Source organism: Aulonocara stuartgranti (genome assembly GCF_965226115.1).
Source record: "Aulonocara stuartgranti genome assembly, chromosome: 10".
NCBI lineage: Eukaryota > Metazoa > Chordata > Actinopteri > Cichliformes > Cichlidae > Aulonocara > Aulonocara stuartgranti.
Window position 1 is genome coordinate 19,348,919 of NC_138946.1, and position 22,354 is coordinate 19,371,272.

The 22,354-nt window shown below is 40.8% G+C and overlaps 3 protein-coding genes across 6 annotated transcripts; all 3 read left to right on the forward strand.

Moving 5' to 3' along the window:
* Positions 1–562: 562 nt before the first annotated feature.
* Positions 563–4,715, forward strand: pimreg (PICALM interacting mitotic regulator). Of its 2 annotated transcripts, XM_082548708.1 has the most exons (6): positions 563–679; positions 1,374–1,691; positions 1,836–2,137; positions 2,382–2,477; positions 3,148–3,186; positions 3,637–3,749. In XM_082548708.1, exons 2-5 carry the CDS (start codon positions 1,398–1,400, stop codon positions 3,176–3,178), a joined length of 723 nt encoding a protein of 240 aa, XP_082404834.1. In that variant the 5' UTR covers positions 563–679; positions 1,374–1,397; the 3' UTR covers positions 3,179–3,186; positions 3,637–3,749. The 2 variants fall into 2 exon arrangements, with proteins under 2 accessions (XP_082404834.1, XP_082404833.1); XM_082548707.1 differs by lacking the exon at positions 3,148–3,186 and having other exon boundaries at positions 3,637–4,715.
* A 1,398-nt stretch (positions 4,716–6,113) lies between these two features.
* cct8 (chaperonin containing TCP1, subunit 8 (theta)) lies at positions 6,114–12,546 on the forward strand. Of its 2 annotated transcripts, XM_082549151.1 has the most exons (16): positions 6,114–6,297; positions 6,802–6,892; positions 6,980–7,059; positions 7,154–7,303; positions 7,403–7,583; positions 7,681–7,742; positions 7,820–7,957; positions 8,046–8,224; positions 8,583–8,649; positions 8,734–8,821; positions 8,902–9,017; positions 9,413–9,484; positions 9,594–9,758; positions 10,797–10,916; positions 11,340–11,480; positions 12,264–12,546. In XM_082549151.1, exons 1-15 carry the CDS (start codon positions 6,238–6,240, stop codon positions 11,445–11,447), a joined length of 1,677 nt encoding a protein of 558 aa, XP_082405277.1. In that variant the 5' UTR covers positions 6,114–6,237; the 3' UTR covers positions 11,448–11,480; positions 12,264–12,546. The 2 variants fall into 2 exon arrangements, with proteins under 2 accessions (XP_082405277.1, XP_082405278.1); XM_082549152.1 differs by lacking the exon at positions 11,340–11,480 and having other exon boundaries at positions 6,116–6,297.
* Positions 12,547–13,493: 947 nt separating this feature from the next.
* rskrb (ribosomal protein S6 kinase related b) lies at positions 13,494–21,785 on the forward strand. 2 transcript variants are annotated; one of them, XM_082549664.1, is made up of 14 exons: positions 13,494–13,849; positions 15,504–15,794; positions 15,936–16,019; positions 16,182–16,250; positions 16,613–16,682; positions 17,539–17,646; positions 17,921–17,961; positions 19,110–19,160; positions 19,235–19,262; positions 19,489–19,578; positions 19,736–19,824; positions 19,985–20,095; positions 20,174–20,287; positions 20,380–21,785. In XM_082549664.1, the coding sequence occupies exons 1-14, from the start codon at positions 13,820–13,822 to the stop codon at positions 20,614–20,616; spliced, it is 1,413 nt and encodes a 470-aa protein (XP_082405790.1). In that variant the 5' UTR covers positions 13,494–13,819; the 3' UTR covers positions 20,617–21,785. The 2 variants fall into 2 exon arrangements, with proteins under 2 accessions (XP_082405790.1, XP_082405791.1); XM_082549665.1 differs by lacking the exon at positions 19,110–19,160 and having other exon boundaries at positions 13,497–13,849.
* Positions 21,786–22,354: the final 569 nt, after the last annotated feature.

Genomic DNA, 22,354 nt, shown 5'->3' on the forward strand with positions numbered 1-22,354 from the left:
TAATTTTTCTTTACTAGAAAATGTGACGGTGTTTGAGAGACAGTTTACAAACACTCATCATGGGCATAAATGCCATGGTAATTTGGGGCTTTTGATGATTTCTTTAAGCTGTTATTTTTCCAGGGTGAAATGATTGTGCAACATAAATCTTTAATGACTTTTTAAAAAAAGAATTAGGTGCACATGTTAAATTTATTTTGGATTTTCCCTAATCCACACAGGATCACAATTACACATACAGGCTCAAATATAAACATAGACCCCCAATAATACTTAGCTAAATGTCCCTTTGCAAGTCACAACACGACTTTTGGTAGGCATCAACAAGCCATAGAGGAATCTAGTATTACAAACTTGTGATCCTAAGTATTTTTTACAACTATTTTGAAAATACAGACCTTAACAGATCATTTTAAAATATATATTTCAAGAAGAAACATCTTGGAATCTTATTCGGACACGATAATCCTAGTCACATTTCAACGTGAATCCCATTAACGTAAAACTGTACGTAGTGACGCATCGTTTTACGTCACGTAACACTGCGTAGGGCGTGGTGACGCGTGCCTTTGTGGATTCTGTGGTCCGCCGCCAAATTCAAACAGCGAAAGAAGAAACGGGAGCTACAGCCGCCTAAAAGCCACAGAGAATCGGCTACTTTTACAACTGATACTTTTAGGTAAGCTCTCTGTACAGCAGGTGTCCCAGCAGACGTTCTTCTTTTAAGTTTTTATACTTATTTGAGTAGATGTTTTGTCGTGTAAATAGTAATTTTTTTTCCTAGCTAACCGTGGCTTCGGGGGCACAGCCCTCTTTTGTTTTGTTAATGATATTCACTGAATTTTATGGGAAAAGGCAGCATTTGACAACAATGGCACAATTTGACAGCGTTTTTATATAACGGCAAGTGAAAGGTAAACTTTAATTCTCATTTGTTGCTTAAGGCTGTTATTCCCTCCTCAGGGCAAGCCATTCCTGGGTTAAGTTGGACACTTGACCAGGAGCATTGTCCCTATCTAACAAAAGCCACGGAGCTTTTACTAACACGATTACTGCTGCTTGATTGTATGGTTGTTACGGCTCATTTTTCACTTTTTCCGTCCTTTGTTCATTGACATTTTTCAAATTTTTTGACAGTGACAAAGGGACTCTGAAATAATTTCCTCAAATTCGAGGATTAAAAAAAGAAAGATTTGTCTTAACTTGTAACTTTTTCTTATTTTGGTCTATCAGTCCAAAGAAATATTCAAATTTCATAGCATGCTGAGCCAGATTAGAATATAGTTTTTTTTTATATTGTGAGATTTTGAAACTGTAGTATTAAAAATGTTATTTTCATAAAACTTATTCATACAGATCACTTTTTTTCTCAGCTCGGTCATATAGCCTGTTTAGTCATGGATGGTATTGGTAAAGCTGTGGTTGGAGTCTGGCGGGCACACACAGTCCTGGATGAGTCTGATGGAGCAGAGAGCTCCCCAGAAGCCCCGGACCGTTTCCGCAAACTTCGGTCCTCATCTTCACTCAACTCTCTGAGAATGTCACTGAGGAAGCGACTCCCACTGCGATCTGTCCAGACCAACTCCCTCCCTGAGAATCCGACCTGGGAAACCATGAAGGAGCAACCAAAGACCAGCACAGTCCACAAACTTACTCGTAGTGCTCGTAACTCTATCACCGGAGTGTATCAGGTAGATTAACTGTTATGTGTGAAATTGCCTATTTTTTATTATTATCAGTCTCAACAAAAGCCACCAGTCAGTTATTCTAGAGTTGTTATTTTCTTCTCTCTCTCTCTCTCTCTCTCTCTCTCTCTCTCTCTCTCTCTCTCTCAGAGGTTGCAGAGGACCAGAGAATTTTCCCGTGAAGAGTGTTTGGTAGCGACCCCGGGTCGTGATGGAGAAAATGCTGGAGCATCGAATTCTTGCACCCCAGGATGTACACCTCATCGGGCTGCAACACCCAGACACACACTCAGAGCAACAGGTACACCTGGGCGTACTCCAGGCTCCAGAGGACGCAGGACTCCTGAAGCATCCGTAAGAGGAGTGAAAACAGGAGGTGGCAGGAGGCAACTGGTCCGCATGGCTGCTGTACGAAGTCCCTTTGCCTCTCCAAATACGCAAAACCAGAGGAAGTGAGTTTGATTCACTCTTTATGCAACTTTGCTTTTTAGGACTTTGTTAGTTTATAAGTTTGTTGAGTGCTTTTATTTCATTGGATCCCTCTGAGGATGTGTCAGGACGATCATACACCATTTATTTATTTAAAAAAAAAAAAAAAAAACTCAACCAAATATGTGGAGCAGCTGAGAGTAGCTCACTTGAATTTTGGTGGTTATCTTTTTCTGCCAAATATTTTGTTTTTATGATCTATAATAGGAAATTTGACCAAGATTTGGAGTCAGTTTCCAGTGGACTCAGGAGGCTCAAACATCTGTCGAAGGCTTTTGATGACATCATTGGGAGAGACAGCAGGTAACATTTTTTTATTTTAGTGAATTCTTTTGATATCTTGATCATTGACTGGGTGGTAAATTCTAAAATTGTAAAAAGTGTTTGCATTATGTGTGTTATTAGTTTCTCCCAGATTGGGTAATTAACAGAAAAAGGACATGTTTTGTTACCTTTTTCTATAATCACAACTAAAGAAGTGTTTTGTTGGTAAATTAAAGTTTTGTGTAACTGAAGAAGCCATTAGTCCATTTCCTTGTATTCATGCATATTCTGTATTGAGGAAGGGAGTCTCTGTCCTCCTTGCCCTCTCACCCAAAGAATCCCAGCTTGTGGGTCCCCAGACTTCCTCCCCCTCCCTCCAGACATTCCTCCCGCCTCAGTTTGAAACAGGGCCTGTGTTTCTGGTATTCAGATAAGGAGGGAGTAAGGGGGAAAGGAGGTGGATGTGGGAATTGGAGCCAGATGACATGACAGAATGCATTTGAAAATTTGCGTCACTTCCTGTGTTGTCATTTAAAATATTTGTGTCCTGTAAACGATGATATTCAGTGCGGAAAGCGAGCACTCGGTAATGGTGATCTTGCCTGTTATTTGCGCACATTACATGCTCCCAGAGGCTTTCCTCACTGAGTATAGACGTCTTCTTATTTAATTGAGATCAGTTTTTTGTTTTGTTTTTTACTTGCAACAGGCAGTTCAACTATTCCCAAATTGTGGAGTAATACAGAAGGTAAAATCCCCTTTCCAAAGAGTAAAACTAGTTGAGTTTTGAGAACATAGCTTTCAGTGTAAACACAAAGGTGCATGGCAGAGCTTCTCGGATGCATGCAATCTGGAAGAAAAACAGATTAATAACTCGCTGTCTGAACAAATGTTGCTCACACTTTTTCTTGCTGACTTTACAGCTCCTGCTTTAAATTTTCCTTGACACCAAACTTTCCCAAATACCTTTTCTGATATTACCTGAATGTCTACAAGGCCATTTACACATTAAAATGATAAGTAATAAAATTCAAATTGTAGATCAGGAAATGAGTTACTGAAAATTTTCATTTGTTGCCTGATGGCTTAACACTTGCCTTTTTCTTTTTAAATAACTAACTGATGTTACAGTTGTAAACCTATATGGTTTTAATGGCAGTCTCTTTTTGCACTGAGTAGTGTCTCTCTGTCTCTGCAGATCTGGCCCAAAGGAACGTTCTGGGGGAGCGATGATGAGAAAGCTGGATCCCAGCGGTAAACTCAGCCGCTCAAATGTCACACGCAGAGCCACACGCGTCTCAGACACGCTGGGCAGTTGGGCCCACACAGCTGTGAACACTATTCGCAAACCCAACTGAACTACATGCATGTCTGTGTGTATAATGCAGGACCTATTGTAGCCATGTTTTACACTTATTATACTCATTATTATTGTGGTGTCACTGTTACATATTCACAGTGGCGTTATGATACTGGGAGACTATTATGCTACAGCTTGTCTTTTTTTATGTGTGCTCTGCATCTTTGTGAGCATCTGTGTGACTCTTGTGTGTTTACATGTCTCAGGTTAGCTTGTTGTGGGTAAAATATCCTCACTGTAGCTTCCAGAGGAATTTTCTTTGCATCTGTCGTAGCTGTTACAACCAAAATGTTACATTTAGTTACATTTTCAAAATACTAATATTGTACTTTGTGTTCTCATTCTCTGCATAGAAAGTTAATGAAATGTACTCTAAAGGGATCGCGAACAAGAGCTGCAGTTATCTGCTGAACGAACACTAAATTTTCTGACAGAGGGGAAATCTTCTTTTTTTTTTCCACTATTTTTATATGTATGCAATAATGTTTCTAACACTTGTTACACTATTTTTAAATATCATTTGATTATACCAAATTATCAAGTGTATTTTCTAAAACAGTATTTAAATGTGAACATTCCTTGAGGCAGAGGTTGGCACTTCTAATGGCCTGTGGATGATTCATGCATCGATATTGTACACACAAATCATCTGATAATGTGATGGGGAAAAAGATTTAGTGGCTCATTACCAGTTGATGGCTATAATGATGATGTTATAAAGAGATATCCCGAGTCTTATTAGTGACTCTCAAGTTACCAGCCTCAAATTAAGCAAAGCTCTTCTGTGGGTGTGTTGTTGTTGTTTTGTTTTTCTGTTTTTGATACTTTCTTTTTCTGCATTATTATTTTTTTTAAAGGAGAACAACTGTCCAAATGTGAAAAAATAAAACTTTGCCCTTTTTATGCATATATATATATATCCGTTTCATGTTTTCTCTTCACATCATTTTTGTTGGGTGTTTTCTTTTTCTTTTCTTCATTTTTTTGGGGGGGGGTTAAAATAATATTTTCCTCAACATCATGATGTTGATGATGGTGGTTATCATTTGGTGTCAGTTTTACAGCACATTTGTTCATTAAATTAACTGAAGATTTTAGAAACGGAGTGGAAAAATGTGTTTATATCACTATTTTGGGTTTTTTGTTTTTTTCTTTCTGTTCAGATCATTTTCAGGTATTGAAATCTATATATGCCAGTATACTAACTTCCCACTTCATTAGGTATACCTTGCTAGTACTGCCTTAATGCTTGCCTAATGGCACAGATCCACCATGGTGCTGGAAGGCACTCAGTTTGTAATAAGAGGCCCAATTTATGGCAATAAAACACTCCCACGCCATTAAATGAACACCGTCAAACCTGAACCAGTGATCAGTCCAAGGAAGGATTGATCCATGCTTTGATGCTGTTTGCATTAAATTTTGACCCTATCACTTGAATGTTGCAGCAGAAATTGAGATTAATAAAAACCAGGCAACATTTTTCCAGCCCAATTTTATCTGTGCGACACTGCAACTCATGCCTCTTTCAGATCACAGTGATGGTTATGTGGGAAAATTTTAGTAGATCAGCAGTTTCTGAAATATTCACATCAACCACCATGTCATGTTCAAAGTCATTTAAATCTCCTTTCTTCCTCTTTCTGATGCTCAGTTTGAACTTCTTCTGGTACTATAATTTGTGTTTTAACTTAGAATAATTGTAATATTCATACATCCGTACTCTTCTGCTTATTGTTATGGGGTGGGGGGGCTATCCCAGCTAACATAGGGCAAGTGGAGGGCACACCCTGGATAGGTTGCCAAACCGCTGACCTAAAATTAAATTATGTTACACATTTGTGATTAAGTACTTTATATGAGATTAGTACTACTTTAATTTGTATGTAGAAAATTTGTGTAATTCTTTTAGTGGGTAAATCATTTGGGATAGCATGGTTATATTTGTATATATTATATTTGTATAATATGCAAGGCACAGTCTATAGAAAACTAACTGGTAAAGGCAATACATTTTTAATTTAAAACAACTACACATTTAAGACAATAATTCATTATATTTGTAATATTTCATGACTAATGATAGAAATTTGACAAAGCAAGTAAACAACAGGAAATCAGAAATGCCATCTGTCGTACTTTACTTGTGTTTCTTTGGTGAGGTAGCTTAAATTATTTGGAATTCACTGAAAAGTCAGTCACTTAGTATAGACTTGGATTTCGTTATAGTAACACGACGGTAAGACTGCCCCCGCGTGGTGTTTTACGATCACTGCGCGGTGAAACGAGAATTGCTCTGTTTGTCCTTTGTTGTCACCCGTCTGTAGCTCGCTGCCTCGCTGAAGTCGCTCCACCTCTGCCTCTCCGGCTTTGTACCCAGAGCTGAACCCACGCCGCGGCTACCTTCTCTAGGATACCGGGGCTGCTAAAAATTTGAAAATGGCCCTCCACGTCCCAAAAGCTCCGGGCTTCGCCCAGATGTTAAAGGATGGCGCCAAGGTGGGGTTAAATTAGGAATATTGGGCTCGTAGATGAGCTTTGACTGAGTAGTTGTGAAGAAGCGTGCTAGCTAACGTTAGCCGCTAAGTTAGCATGTTCATTCAGAGTCATGAGGGATAGTTCTAGAAAGCAGCAGCCAGGCCGCCCAGCCGGCTGCTGGACGAAGGTCTGTTAGGGAAGATGAAATGCTTATTCTTGATATTTCACTGTCTCCCTTCAGTCTAAACCGTGCTAAATATAGCAGCAGCAGCAGTTGAGCTGCTGTTATAACGGGATGCCATACTGCAGTCACACCCAGCTAGCATTCAGCTAACTGTCAGTACTGTCAGCTTAAAGTGATGCTGATGCTTAATGAAATGTTTACATTCTCAGACTATCCATATTATATCCAGTTATTTGCTTTTAACATATTCATTGTTAGGTAGTAAGCTAAATATATTAGTCTGACATGGAAATGAACGGTAATGCACCTGTCTTGAAAAGTTGATTTCTTGTCTGTTACAGCACTTTTCAGGTCTTGAAGAGGCTGTCTTCCGTAATATCAGAGCTTGTAAGGAACTTTCTCAAACCACCCGCACTGCCTATGGGCCCAACGGTAAGTTTGGTCTGCCTACAGCCTATTAGGGTTGTGCTCTGTAAAGATATCAAAGCAGCACCCGTTAAATGAAGTGTTTTCTTTTAGGCATGAACAAAATGGTCATCAACCATTTAGAGAAGCTGTTTGTCACCAATGACGCTGCAACAATTCTCAGAGAGCTTGAGGTGAGGAGATGTTGTTGTGCACCTCACTGAAATTCAGCTGAGTGCATAATAAATGTATGAATTTAACTATTTATGTAAATTGTTTGTTTTATAGGTGCAGCATCCCGCAGCCAAAATGATTGTAATGGCGTCCCACATGCAAGAACAGGAAGTCGGCGATGGTACCAACTTTGTCCTGGTCTTTGCTGGAGCTCTGCTGGAGCTGGCTGAAGAGCTCCTTAGAATGGGCTTGTCTGTTTCAGAGGTAAACAAGATAATATTGGTAAAGTAGCATGGCTTGATGTCAAACATGTGCTATGATTGGTGCATTTTCTCAGTGCCTGCTTTTTCTTCTTTGCCACAGGTGATTGAAGGCTACGAGAAGGCTTGTAAGAAGACTCTGGAGATCCTGTCAGACTGCGTTTGCTCCTCAGCCAAGAACCTCCATGACATTAATGAAGCCAAGTCGCTCATCCGTACAGCAGTCATGAGTAAACAGTACGGCAATGAAGACTTCCTTGCGAACCTCATTGCAGAGGCCTGTGGTGAGTCAGAAGTGCACACTATCTCAGAGTTGATTGTCTCGATTTTAGCATTGCCTTGGTATTTTTCTGACTTCCTTTTTCTCCCCTCTTCGTGCAGTATCGATCTTCCCAGAGTCCGGCAATTTCAATGTTGATAACGTCAGAGTATGCAAGATTTTGGTAAGCAGCATCTTCTGTTGGTTTTATTTTGTGTGCGTATGCAGTTTGGCCTCTATTAACATTTGTGGTCATTTTAGGGTTGTGGGGTAACGGCATCCTCTATGCTTCATGGCATGGTTTTTAAGAAGGAGGCAGAGGGAGACATCTCATCAGTGAAAGACGCCAAGATCGCCGTTTTCTCCTGCCCCTTCGACTGCATGGTGACAGAGACTAAGGTAAGTGGAGGTGACCGATATATTAAGTTTAATGAAGATGATGCTGACATTGCTCTCGGTGCTGACAATAGTCCCGTCTGTTCCACAGGGCACAGTGTTGATAAATAATGCACAGGAGCTCATGGACTTCAGTAAAGGAGAGGAGGATTTGATGGAAGCTAACGTGAAGGCTATCAAGGAGGCTGGTGCCACTGTGGTGGTAACTGGGGGGAAAGTGGCTGACATGGCGCTGCACTACGCCAACAAGTACAAACTCATGGTGGTCAGGTAAGAACTACAAAACCTTAAGTGAGCAGGGAACGTATCATATACAAAGAGCTAGACATTTACGGCAAATTCAGCCTGAGTTTCTTCTAGTTGAGCTTACTGTTTCATGTAACTCGCTTAAGAGATCACATTTCTCCCAAGGTAAAGATTGATCTTTTTGCTAATACAGATGGTCCTTTCATGGCCTAGGACTAAAACTTTTATTTTGAAGGTGCAAGATGTAACTGTGTCTGCATTTTTTGGGACATTTAAATAAATATATGATGGCCGTATGTTAAATATTACATGATATATGATAGTATATCTTTGGCATTGTGTGCTTCCCAGCCGTAAACGTTCTTTTTTTCCTTCTCGTCAGGCTTAACTCCAAGTGGGACCTCAGGAGATTATGCAAGACTGTGGGAGCTGTAGCTCTGCCCAAGATGGTGAGTGTACACTTGTTTTTATCAGATCAGGTATTCGAAAGAGCCGTCCATTTTTAACTATAAATACATTTTTGTCATCCTTAGACGGCTCCGACTCCGGATGAGATGGGTCACTGTGATGATGTATATCTGACTGAGGTGGGAGACACTCAGGTGGTGGTCTTCAAACATGGTAAATGACTCCATTCTTCAGGCTTGTGAATCTTAATTTTAAACCTTTCTGAGTTAACATGTTGGTTGGTGTTGACACAGATAAAGAGGATGGTGCCATCTCAACCGTGGTGATCAGAGGCTCCACTGACAACCTGATGGATGATATTGAGAGGGCTGTAGATGATGGAGTCAACACCTTTAAAGTTCTGGTCAGGGTAAGTAGACATTATAAGTCACTGGGGTTATTTTGTTGTTGTTGGGATTTTTTTCTTACTTTTAGATGAATCACAAGTTTTAACAAATGGATGCACAAATTATATTTTAAAGATTATTATTGTCTTTATTGTAAAGCAACTCAGGCTGATGTTTATCTTTTTTCTCATCGGTGTTGAGCACCTGTTTACTTAATAATAATAATAATAATAATATTAAAATAGAATTAGGAACTGAAAAACTAAAACTATGCTATCAGTGTTCACTATGAGCAAAACTTTCCCTTTAAACATTGTTATTGAGAATCTTACAGTTCACAAATTTCAAGGGGTTTTCTTTTTATGTACTACTTAGTTTGCACAACAGCTACAGTCTCTCTGTCATTCATTATCTTTAGGACAACAGGCTGGTACCTGGAGGAGGAGCCACTGAGATTGAGCTGGCCAAACAGATCACCTCATATGGAGAGGTATGCACATTCAAGTGAATTAATTAACATATTCCAAGTCCACACACTTATCTCTCGTCTTCGTTTTGTCCTATTTTGACTGATACACCATTTTCCTGCCTTTCTGCAGTCCTGCCCTGGTCTCGAGCAGTATGCCATTAAAAAGTTTGCCGAAGCTTTCGAGGCGTTGCCACGTGCCCTCGCTGAGAACTCCGGCGTGAAGGGGAGCGAGCTTATTTCAAAGCTGTATTCTGCGCATCATGAGGGAAACAAAAACATGGGCTTTGACATTGAGGTATGTATGGATGCATGAGAAGAATGTGTGGATGGCTTTGATATAGTTTGATTTCAGATGTGAATCGTTTAAAATATTCAGCCTGTGTTTTCCTTGGTTACAATCTACAACGGCACTGCAAGAGGCACCTAAACCTTACACACTGGTCCTTAACGCATTACCAGTGGTGTCCAAAACGTGACAGTGAATGCCGGAGGAGCTAACACTGCTGTTTGCACTAAAAACATGCACTACATCATTCTGTCATCACAAGAGAAACTTGGCTCATGTGTTGGCCTTTGAGAGAAAAACAGTTACCTTGACTGAAATGCTGGAAGGACTTGAGCTCCCACCGAGTCCATTTGTGTTGTCTGCGCTATGGAGACAGATACAGCCTGTTCCACATGATCTTTAAGCTAAATAATATGATGTTCACATCGTATGTAATTACCAAGCAGGCGAATCACTGTTTAGATTTTTTTTTTTTTTTTTTTTGGCTTCCAGTTAACTTGGGTAGATGCACACCACTTTTTAGATTAGGGTACACAGCTTAACACTAACAGTCCTTTTTCCCACCTGTACCTACTCATCTTGGCTCAACTCGGTTTCGGACGGTTTCTTTTACAGTCGAGTACGAAGTAATGGCGACTCAAACACCACGACGATGGAGGAGGTTGAGGTGATGCTATACCTGCTGCCTCCTCTTTTTTTTTTTTTTTTTTTTTTTTTGCATAGCCAGGTCCCTAATTTCCGGGTTTCAAAAATTATGCTTTTGATTTTCGTGAAGGAGACGCCCTCATGACTAATTGAGGAACGCCACTGACTAGCCAATCGGTGGCATGCAGTCTGTTGACGTCTCGTTTTCTGAGTATGGGAAACCCTAGAAACAGTCGAGTTAAGTTGAGCAGACTAGGTCTATAAAAGACATCTTAAAATTTGTGTTGTGGCATCCTTTTTTCCCCCTTAAATCCAAAATTTGAAATTATTTTTTTTAATACCCGTTTCTATTGAAGCGTCTCATATTCTTGACTGACGGTGCGGTTGTCATGTTGTTTGCAGAGTGATGGTCCTGCTGTGAAGGACATGCTCGAAGCCGGCATTCTGGATCCCTACCTGGTCAAATACTGGGGCATAAAACTGGCTACCAATTCCGCTATCACAGTGCTGAGGGTGGACCAGGTGGGTACAAACAAAACATTCTTAACACACAAACTCTACATGTAATGAAAGCCAGCCTCATACAGAATATTTTATGAACTTTTGAAATTGTGTTTTTTGTTTTTGATTGAGACAGAAAACTGCTTCAATCAGTCAGACAGTAAGAGCCTTTAGGACTATTTTTCACCTGTTTACAAAACTTCATCTATTAAACGGCTTTTAATGTATCGGTTTGGTTTTTAACTGAATAATTTAGGCTTTGAGGCAAATCAACAAACGTAATGCCACACTCCAGAGATCCGACAGACCGCATCAAATCACATCTCACAGATGTTTGCTTTCTGTTTATATTTTGAGTTTTGTATTATTCTTTTTAGGATTTTTTTTTTATGTTCTTTAAAGCAACTGGTGGATAAATTAAGTGTGCATATATGTACGATCCAGATCATCATGGCTAAGGCTGCAGGGGGACCCAAGGCTCCCAAGCAGAGAGGCCATTGGGACAAGGACGGTTGGGATGAAGAGCCTGATAATTTTGAAACTCACCATTAGAGGGCACACACAAAACCCTCAGTCGCTCAGTCAGTAGGTTTTGGAATGTGTGTGCGCTTTTAACTAAAAACAAAACAAAAATCTGCACCGGTGTGCTCAGTCACTCACAGGAGGTTGAAATATGTATGTGTTACCTGTCACTACTAACACTGGAGAAATGTTGCGTTACTGACTGGATTCAACCACATCGCAGGTGTTTTACACAAACCCAGATGTGCCACTGCCTAAACCTGCACAGAGCAGATAGTGTGTGTGGTGTGATAGCATGCTGCATGCGCAAGCAGTTTGTGAGTGCAAGTACCAAATCAAACACTGTTTTGTTTTTTAATCTATTTTAAGAGAAGATTAATTCAGTTTAGACGTAGTTGAAGATGTTTTGTGAAACATGAAGTGCCTTAAGTAACTGACCCAGAGTTTAATTATTATTTCTTCAGCTCATTTTTTTTCTTTAATTATTTATTTGATTTTAAGTGTTCACGTTTTGTGCACAAGTACATTTTCCTGTGTAGAGAATTTCTCTTAAAGCACAACATACGGTACTCCCACGTGTGCTCATGAATGTTTAATCACTATAAATGGACTTCTGGAATATCTGTAGGGATTTAAATGGTCTTTTTTTTACTTTGAAAATATAGTCCCCTCATTTATAAATAAGCACAGCAGTTTAAGATTGAACACATTTTGGATGCTGTGGTTAATGTTTGTCTATCAATTATTTTATGAAGGTCAGAGGTGATGTGCTTCCACTCTGCCATAAAGCCCACTCACTCAGCTGCATGGATCTTATGATGAAATGATTGTTTTCTTCCTTTATAGATCATCATGGCCAAACCAGCAGGAGGACCCAAACCTCCCCAGGGAAAGAAAGACTTTGATGAGGACGACTAAAATGTCCAGCAGATGCTCCTTTTAACCCTGAACGCTCTGACATGGATTCCCAAACTTTTCTACTTATTTAAAGCTTACCTGTTTATTGGTTTATTTTGTAGAAATGACCATACATTGGTAACAGAAGTTTAAAAAAAAAAAATCATACCAATGGCTCTGTTTTGCTTTTTATGTTCTCAGTCCCAAATAAAAGGCACCTGTGCTGTCACTATTTGGTTTGTTTTTTACTTTTTGCCCAGCGTTGCTTTATAAACTTCTTTGGTACTTCATATGATCACTAACTTTGTTTCATCACATATTGAGACTCAAAAAGAACGAGAAAATGTACTGTTACCACGCTTCAAATTGCTGTGTGTTTCCCATGATATTTAATGGCCAACATTGTACATTGCTTCTTGATATGATACAAACATGCATTAAATTCAGTTTTACTTATATAGTGCCAAATCACAACAGTCTCCTCAAGGGCTTCATATTCTACACTAAAGATATAATAATAGAGAGAAAACCCCATGTGTTGTAGTCAGATCAGCATCTAATCTAATATTGGACATATGCACAATTAATTAACCTACCAGATGCTTCCAAGTGTTTAAAGAACATTACAAAATTCCTAAAAACAAACTCAAAATATGAACAGAAATAAAGGATCCCCAAAGAGCAAGCACTTGGTGACAGTGGGAAAGAAAAACCCTCCATCAGAACCAGGCTGAGGAAGTGGTCGCCATCTGCTGTAATGGGTTGCAGGGTAGGAGAGGAACACGGCAAAAAACACACTGGAAGAAATTGGGGTGATAAGATACTGTGAGATCTTACTGTGAGGTTCTAGTTTGTGAGGATACAGCTTTTAAATTTGATTCTGGATTTAACAGGGAATCAGTGAAGAGAAGCCAGTATGGGAGAAAGATGCACTCCTTTTCTGTATCAGTGCTCCCGCTGTAGCATTTTTAATTAAATGAATTGCATTCAGCATTCACATTTCCTCCAAACATGCTAAGACAGCACATATTATGCATGCATGGGTTTATTTTTAGAACAAGTGAATGGGGGGTTGAAAAATGTATCGGGAGATACAGGAGGCTTTTCTGTTACACGTTTGCTTTTGTGCACACAAGTCACGCCAATGCAAATGATGCAAACCTAACAGAAACTGTCACCGACGTGTATAATTGATGTGTGCGGCTCTGATTACCGCAAGCAGCAGCACAGGGATCTGAAGCGTGCCTCTCATTGGACGGTAGTGATGGGGGCGGATTTACGCTGACGTTGCCCATACGCGGGATTAACTTGTTTTCTTTATATCGCCATATCTGTCACATTTTACACCGCGTAGCCCGATCAGCTGCAGATTGTTAGCGAAAGGTAAGCGTTGTGTTCGTGCAGCCCGACACCGTTGTTCGTGGAGAGGTTGCGGAACAGCGCGGATGGCTAAATGAAGAGCAGACGTCGGTATGAGGACACTGCGCTGATGTCCTGTCACACAGATGGGGGCCGACGGCAGTAAGAACAGGAAGGTGAGTTGGATATCTGGTTGCTAAGGTGTAAGGCACGTGCTTTGGTGGGGGTGGGGGTTCCCTGTGTGACGGGGTTCCGCAATCTCTTGGGACCTGAAAAGTGTGCTGAAGTTGCGTAACGGTGAAAAGTCGCCAATTAGTATTACAATGTGTTATTCCCACGTTACGATATATGGGGTGAGACCATTCACTTTGAATGCAAATTCGTCACTTTTCAAACAAAAGTCTGACACTCCCCAGATTGCGGTCACTGGTCGAAGCTGTTTAGCAGAGTGACAGCGGAGTAGATGTGCCCCTTTATTTTGCTCGGATGATAATGACACTCTGCATGGCTGATTACGCGCATCTTGCATTACATAGCTGCAGAGATGTGCAGCAGGAGCCCCACGGGGAGGGGGCTTGTTGACCCGGTGACTGCACTTTGGATGCAGACCAGGGAGTGTTTTTATATATGAGAGCAGGAATGGTTACATGAAAATGCTGTACCACTCGGGTGAAGATGGGGCTGTATTATAGCAAAGTCTGATGTCTTGTACAGTAAGCCACAATCGTTAGGAAAGCAACCTTTTATAAATTAAATCAAGTATATACTGTGTACTGTCTTTCAAATCTATGGCAGGTACATGTGTCATTGTTTTTGTTTTTTTTTAACAAACACTAAGATAAAATTCACAAGTGCTGTGTGTGTTTGAGAGAGAGAGAGAGAGAGAGAGAGAGAGAGAGAGAGACTATAAAAGATACAGAATCACAAAAGAGCTGTAGATGTTAAACAAAGAGTACAAATAAAGGAGGAAAAGTTAGAAAAAAAGACTGAACGAAGTTGTTGCGAGGGTTACTAAGAAAAAAAAACTTCTCTACAAAAAACATTTTTGCAAGTATGGCTAAGGCTCGCAAAGCTGAATCTCAGTAAACCACAAGACTTCTAGAACAATGTCCTTTAGACAGATGAAAACCAAACCCAGCGTAACATCACAAACACGTCATACCGACTGCCAAACACGTCGGTGGAGGGGTGATGATTTGAGCTTGTTTTGCAGTCGCTGAGTTGACCACAAAGTCCTCTTATACCCAAGTTTATTACAGTCTAATTTGAGGTCAAGGTGTCAATACCCAGTCAAAATCCAGACTTTAACCTGATTGAAATGCTTTGGTGGGACCTTAAAAGTGCTGTTCATAAATGAATGCCTGCAAATCTCAATGAACTGAAGCAACGATACAAAGAAAAAGTCGCAAAAATTCCTCCACAGCAACGTGTGAGACTGATAAAGTCATACAGAATACGACTAATTCAAGTTATTGCTACAGTAAGTTGTGTTTGGACTTAGTCTGTAAATTTAGAGCAGCATTTAGGCAATTCTCTTCTGTATTTTTACAAAGCATTTTTCAGTACAGGTTGTCCTGTGCCAACTTTCTTTGTGTGTTCTAGTTTCCAAAAGGTCAAGTGAAAGCAGAAGGGCGCTTTCAGCAGTGCACGCCTGCCTTGATAAGTGTTGGTACTTAACCTTGCGTAAAACACTCTCTGAATGAACAGTCTATTCATTTTTGTTCTCCAGGAGTTTGTGTAATAAAAACAGACAATCTAAATGTTTTTTTTTATCCTGTTTCTTCTGTAGCATCTACAAAACTGTGTCTTTATCTTTTGTTTCCCCAACAGAGGCCTTCCGAAGGGCAGGAGAATGAGCACTTATCTTCTGGATGGCGTGGCTTCCTCTCAAACATTGGCCTGTCTGTCCCAGCAGGCCTGTGTCGCCTTGCCCCGTCTGCCCTTCATCTGGGCCAGCGTCGAATGCTCCAGGGCAAAGCCCCCGAGATCCCTGACCACGTCTTGAGGCTGGCAGGAGTTGGCCCCCACAAGCTGAGAGCGGAGTGGAGCCTGCCGGGGTTTATTACCATGTTCCTCCCCGAATTCCCCCACAGAACTGTGCCTGGCCACGAACACTTTCAGGTGAGGGTCATTTTGAACGCCAGCGCCACATCATGCGTCTTATGATTGAACAAAGCTTTCTCATGTTCTGCTTTTACTTTTTTTTTTTTAACTAGACACCATCCCATTGTATCTGTGTCTGCATTGTTCTCGCCTCACTAGGTGTTGGGCTACATCGCCAAAGGTTCATTTGGACCCATCCTGAAAGTGAAGGACAAGGTCAAACAGAAGACATATGCTGTTAAAGTGAGTGTTGATTATCTGGGTTTTAACATATAGATTTTCTGCGTTTAAATTCTAACATAAATACCAATCAGGCTGTTGCAGGAAACTGAAGCTGTGAGATAATTGTGTTCATGGTTCATTTATAATTACAGTGGCCTGATTTCATCTTGTGTCTGCCCACAGGTCATACCTAAAGCAGAGATTTTAAGACTCGGGGTTTTGGAGCAGTCAAAGGAAGAAGTTGTAGTCCAGGTGGGTTTTGTGTTAACTTCGAAGGCACTATATTTGCATTTCATACAGTTAGCACTCAACAAACCAAGGCTTTCTAAAGTACACATAATAGTCAGTGAGTGATAATTACTGCTAACAGTTAATAAGTGATAAGATCTCATGTAAATATTGTGCTATTCTTTGATTTCTTAACTTTAGAAATGTTGATAGAAGGTAGAAAAAATCTGCTGTGATGGTGATGAACCATTTATGTTTATTTGCCTTCTCACAAAAATGGCGTGTGCCTGTAAAGTCTGAAGTTAATGCGATTCTGAGTGACGTGATCTCTCAGAAACAATGGTCGGTTGAGCTTTTCCAGGCTGACCTTTGACCTTTGCCTGCAGCGTCAGGTGCGCCACCCATTTGTCCATGACCTCCAGGACTGCTGGCAGACACAGCGCCACGTCTACATTAGTGAGTCAGACAGAGACCGGTGACCCAATCCAACCCAGATCCACTCTCCCTTTACTTCACCTCACCTTTTCTCACCTCAAAACTGGCAGCTAGGTCCAAGATCTACCCACAGCCCCACCCAAACCCAGCTCCTACAACACGATGAACAAAAAAAAAAAAAGGCAAAGAGGTTCCCGTCGAGACTTTAAAATTCAGGGTCTTTTGAGCTTGTACCCCACGTTTAATCGCACCTTTATCAAACACCCTCCAGCCCTGCAACCCCAGTCTACCACTCCCTCTGCATCGTGTAGCTTCTTCGACTTCTTTCCTCTTTCCTCCTGAGCATTTACCCTCTTTTTCCAAATTAGCCACTGACTCAGAAAGTGTGGCCCACTTTGTTTGCCTCTCCACCCCCTGCAAAAAGAGAACGAGTTAGCCCCCGAAAACCAGATGCTGAACATACTGTGAATCATCACTGAGTCACATATTTTTTGAGCCTGAAATGTAGAGTACATGGAAGTCACCACAACAAACCGATGAAGATCTCTGCAGATATTTTAAAGCAATTAAGGTTAAACAGTTGCTTAATTGTTATGTTGCCTTATGTAACAGTGTTAAATAAATATGGCTATCCTCAGTTACAGTGTGGTGATTCATTATTACAAACGCACACACATGCAGTTTAAAGTCATGCTCCATTAAGGCAGCCAGCCTTAAAATTCCACCTTGCTTGCTTCCTAGAGAAAGACAGTTTTCACTCTTGTCTCTTCCCTAACTTGAGCAGTGTTGTGTTCCACCTCCCGCTGACCTTCACTTCCCAGTCACATCTCGCACCGCTGCACAGAGGCATGCTTTGATCCTGTTTCTTCTCCAACAGTGTGCGACTACTGCAGCACAGGAGACCTCTACACCTACTGGCAGATGATTGGTCAGTTCCCAGAGGACACGGTGCGAGTGTTTGCTGCAGAGTTGGGATGTGCGCTTGGTGTGTATGCTATTACATTACTAATTAAATGAAAGATGTGAACCCTCATCCGTACTGTAAGCCTAACTTTTCCCTTCAGAAATCTTAATTAGCTCAAAGCGTCGTTTCCATAGTTATTTAACTGGAAGTAATTATCAGAGGTGGTCTTATTAAAAACAGATGAGCTCTCTAAGGATCTCCACCAGCAACACAGCAAAGTCAGAATGGTTCAGTTTGCCAGTACGAAGACATGGATTTGAAACCTGTTTGCTTACTAGTTGTTGTTTTTTTACAGGCTTTCTGCACGATTTTGGGGTGATCCACAGAGATGTGAAGGTAAAAACCAAAAAAATTGTACAATGACACAAAACCTATGTTAAGCACAGGCATCTAGATCATTTCAGGCAACACATATTCATATCAAGGTTTTTCACAGGACTCTCTGCAGTCCTCAGTCTTTTACATCATTGTGAAAGGAAATTTGTCCCACTGTTCTTTACAACTTTGTTTGAGTTTAATGATGTTTGTGGGAAGTTGTTCACAGCAGCTCTCTTAAGGTCCCACCACCTTGGACATTGACATTGCTCATTGGTTCTTTTTTTTCAGCCATTCTGCTGTAGATTTGCTGTAAGACATGTGGTCTCACATTTGTGTCTAGAATACTTTGGTATACAGATGAATTCATTATTGATTCAATAACTACAAAACAAGCCCAAATCAGCCCTCTGTCACCGCAGTGTTTGACAGTTGATATTTTACAGCTGATATTCCACTTCGGTCACTCCAGGCATTGTTTGAGAAATCTTGAAAGCTGAGAAAGCGTTGTTTTGATGGAATTTTGCAAAACTAAGCAATGCTTCTTTATTTTAGAGAAGAAGCTTTTTCCTAGCAATCCTTCCAAATACTTGTTCAGTTATTTTCTAAGTGTGCTGTCATTAACTTTAACATTTAACATACTAACTGAGGCCTGTAGAGTCTGAAATGGGTTTTTGGGAAATTCTCCGAGCATTGCATATCAGCTAATCAAGTGCACTTGATTATCAGGCTGTTACTTAGCTGCTTCATTCCCATGGATGGAGTAAGGTATCCATAGGAATACCATAGGCTAGAATAAAGGATATCAAATGCTGCAAGCCTAACATTTATCATGAAGAGTTTTTGTCTTAACTCTGAAACCTTTCCAGCTGGATGTCCTACTTTTGCGTCTCATATAAGAACAGCAAGCTCAGCTTCCTTTTCCATCATGCACACGTACAAAGGCTGTTTTTGGTTTTGTAAGGCTGAATACTGAATACTTACTAAAAAGTTTCTAAACTGCTCATTCCTGTTTTTTAGTCAATGCATGAACACAACAATGTGTACAATGCATTAAAAATGTTTAAATTGCCACAAAATATTTTATTGAAGTAGAATTTGTTTGATACTTTGTGTTTTTATCAGATACCATATTTAGAGTTTTGTTTTGTTTTAATATTTTGTTACAGGCTACAGGTTTCCTTTCATCAGTGTTTCGCAGTAATCCGATGGCAGACACGGTGTGTGGCATAAGAATTCAGTGCAAGAGTGTAATCTCATCCACCTATTTATTTATTTTGCTCTGTTGTTGCAGATGGAAAATATCCTGCTGACAGACAATGGTAAGTAAATCTTGTCCCCAGCAGAGAGCAGCATAGCTTTGGTATGAGGGAAAAGCACAGAAGCTTCTAGAAAACAGAGCTGTGCACGTCTATCAATCAATACCTATCACTGCAAACTATGAGGGAGCATTATGATACAAATAAAAATCCAGCCTGTGTCAGTTAAAAAAAAAAATAGCCTGGGATTTCATACTCATCATAACATAGAGAAAATGATCTTTTCTAGGACACATCCGGCTAGCTGACTTTGGTTTGTCTCGTCGCCTGGAGAGAGGGGGAAGAGCCTTTACCATCTGTGGAACCATCCAATATATGGGTGAGGAAAACATCCACTCTTAACCTCCCCTGCAGCTCATCCCACCACAGCTGCAGATGCTGGGATTTGGAAGCATTTAGAGCGTATCTAATTATGTTTTACTGGGAGGTGAATTTATGAATGGAAAAACATTGTGAGGGTTCTCTGTCCTCTGCAGCTCCTGAGGTGCTGAGTGGTGGGCCCTACAACCATGCAGCTGATTGGTGGTCACTGGGAATTCTGCTTTTCTCACTGGCTACTGGGAAGGTTAGCTATTGTTGCCTGTTTGCACGGTCAGCAGTTCGATTAATCTCTCAGTGACACATGAGCATGAAAGACTGTGTTCATTTAATGTTCTGGCATGCTGAAGTATTAATCTATCAAAGTAGCAAAAGATGAATCATCCCCTGAATTTTCCCTCTGTCAGTTCCCCGTGGCTCCTGAACCAGACCACTGCAGCATGTTGAGGAAAGTGAGGAGCTTCCCCTATGAGATGCCCCTCAGCCTCAGCTCCCCACTGGCCTTGCTAATAACAGAGGTAATCATTTATTGTATATCTGCTAAGCAGCGAGCCAGTTGAACGGTCAGATCATCATCTGCACATTTTCCTGTCCAGCTTTTATGCAAGACTCCCTCGCGTCGCTTGAGGACGCTTGATCGTTTCCAGCGGCAAACCTTCTTCCGCGGATCAACCTTTGACCTCGACCTACTGCAGCGTCAGCCCATGGAGGTAACAGACGAGACGTCTGAATGTCCTCGGTTTGGTTGTTTCCTCTGTAAGCTGAAGCATGAGTCTTGACTTCTCCTCTCTGTTGCTGTCAGGTGATTCTGGAGCTGCGGGAGAGACCGGACCGAGCGGCCAAAGCTCGACGAGGCCTCACTTTGTCCCTACAGCCTCTCAAAGGCTTCGACTACGACTCGCTCCTCAGCCCACCCGCCACGCCACACTCGCAGCAGGATCCCAGCGCAAACACTCACACAGCTGTACCGCTGCCTGGCCCAGCACTCCCACTGCATCCTGCTCAGGAAAAAGGTCCACGCAGAGAAGTGTTTGTTTGACAGACACTGAGTTTACAGTGTAAAGGCACACTTGTGCACATTTGTTCACCCTTGAATTGGTGCGCCTTTAAAAATTTTCTAAACTTTAAAATTACTGACTTAATGGAAATCACCTTTTTTTTTTTTTTCTCCACGCATATTTCAATGACTTTTATGTTTTGTGACGTGCTTAATACAAGTTATTCTTCCTTTATGTGTTTGCCTTTCTCCGCTGCACAGTTTCTTGCACACTTGTTTGCCCAACAGTTGTGCAAGAAAGATTGCACTATTGTGCATCCACTTTCCAGTAAACCATCATGGCTGCCGTGTTAATACATAGTGGACAAATGCTGTGAAATTTACCCCTTGTGGAAATGTCATGCTTGTTGATCATAATATTATAGATCATAATATTTTTTTCTTTTTTGTTTTAAGTGTGCAAACCATAGTTATCCTTTCAGCTAGGTTAGTTGATTTCAAAATCTCTGCTGTTATTTTCATGTTGCAAGATGTTGCAGTTATTTTAGCAGAAGCGGATGGAAGACTCGTTGCCTCAATCTGTGCAACTTTTACTTTGAAACATAGTCTGTACCTTTGCTCATGCCACGATCTGACCTTTCCCAAACCTGACCTTGGCTACATCATCTCCTCGAGCAAGTGACACAGTATCAGGTTCAAATGTGTATGCCTTCAACACCTTATTTAGCTTCATCATTTATAACCTACGTCTCAGGGGAGCGCTTGGTGGTTTTCCCATTCAGCCTTGATTTTTGACTCCAAGAGCTGTACAAAAGTGTGCAGATCAGAGCTGGGACTGGAACAGCAGTACCGTTTACCTCCACTTAACATTTTGATCGATACAGGGCTTTTTCTACGGTCTGTGGATGTGGTAAGCCCTTGCCAGTGATCTCACCTTTATGCACTTACCTGCTCATCTGATTATAGTGTAATTTATTTATTTATTTATTTTTGTAAAGTATGCCCTAATGTGTGCCCAGAATGCCTCGTGTGTGATCCTTGACCTTTCTTTATTTCTGGTCACTGAATGCTGATGTGTATATATTCCTGTTTATAAAGTTTATATGACTTTTTTTTTAATACTCTTTGATGTTTGATATGTTATGTTATGATGTATTTTTGTAATTGCCATGTAGCACAGATGGAATATTAAACTCTGACTGTACAAAGTTCTGCTGGTTTGTTCTGTCAGGGTGGAACCTGTTGAAGTTCAAACCAAGCATCAAAATGAGGAAGAAAGTTATTAAAGTGACTTTGAACGTGGTGTGGTTGGTGGTGCTAGACGTGCTGGTCTGAGTAATTTGGAAACTGCTGATCTGCTGGGACTTTTCCACACAGCCATCTCTACGTTTTACAGAAAAATGAGAAAATATCCAATGAGCGGCACTTCTCTGGGGTAAAAATGCAGTGTTGACATCAGACCTGACGGGATGGCATTGGCAACTCAAATAACCACTCATTACAACCAAAGTATGCAGAAGAGCATCTCTGAACGCACAACACACTGAACCTTGAAGCGGATGGGCAGAAGACACACCATGTGCTAGCAAAAGAAAAATTAGTACCAACTGAGCATCATTTAAACAGCCCAGCCTAGCTGAGCATTGACTCTGACAGTGTCCATCCCTCTATGACCACAAAATAGAAAGTTGGCATTAGCACCAACAGTGTCATCTTTACACAAAGTGAGAAGAAAGAAACAACACACATGTACAAAATGCACTATAAATGGAGCATGTAT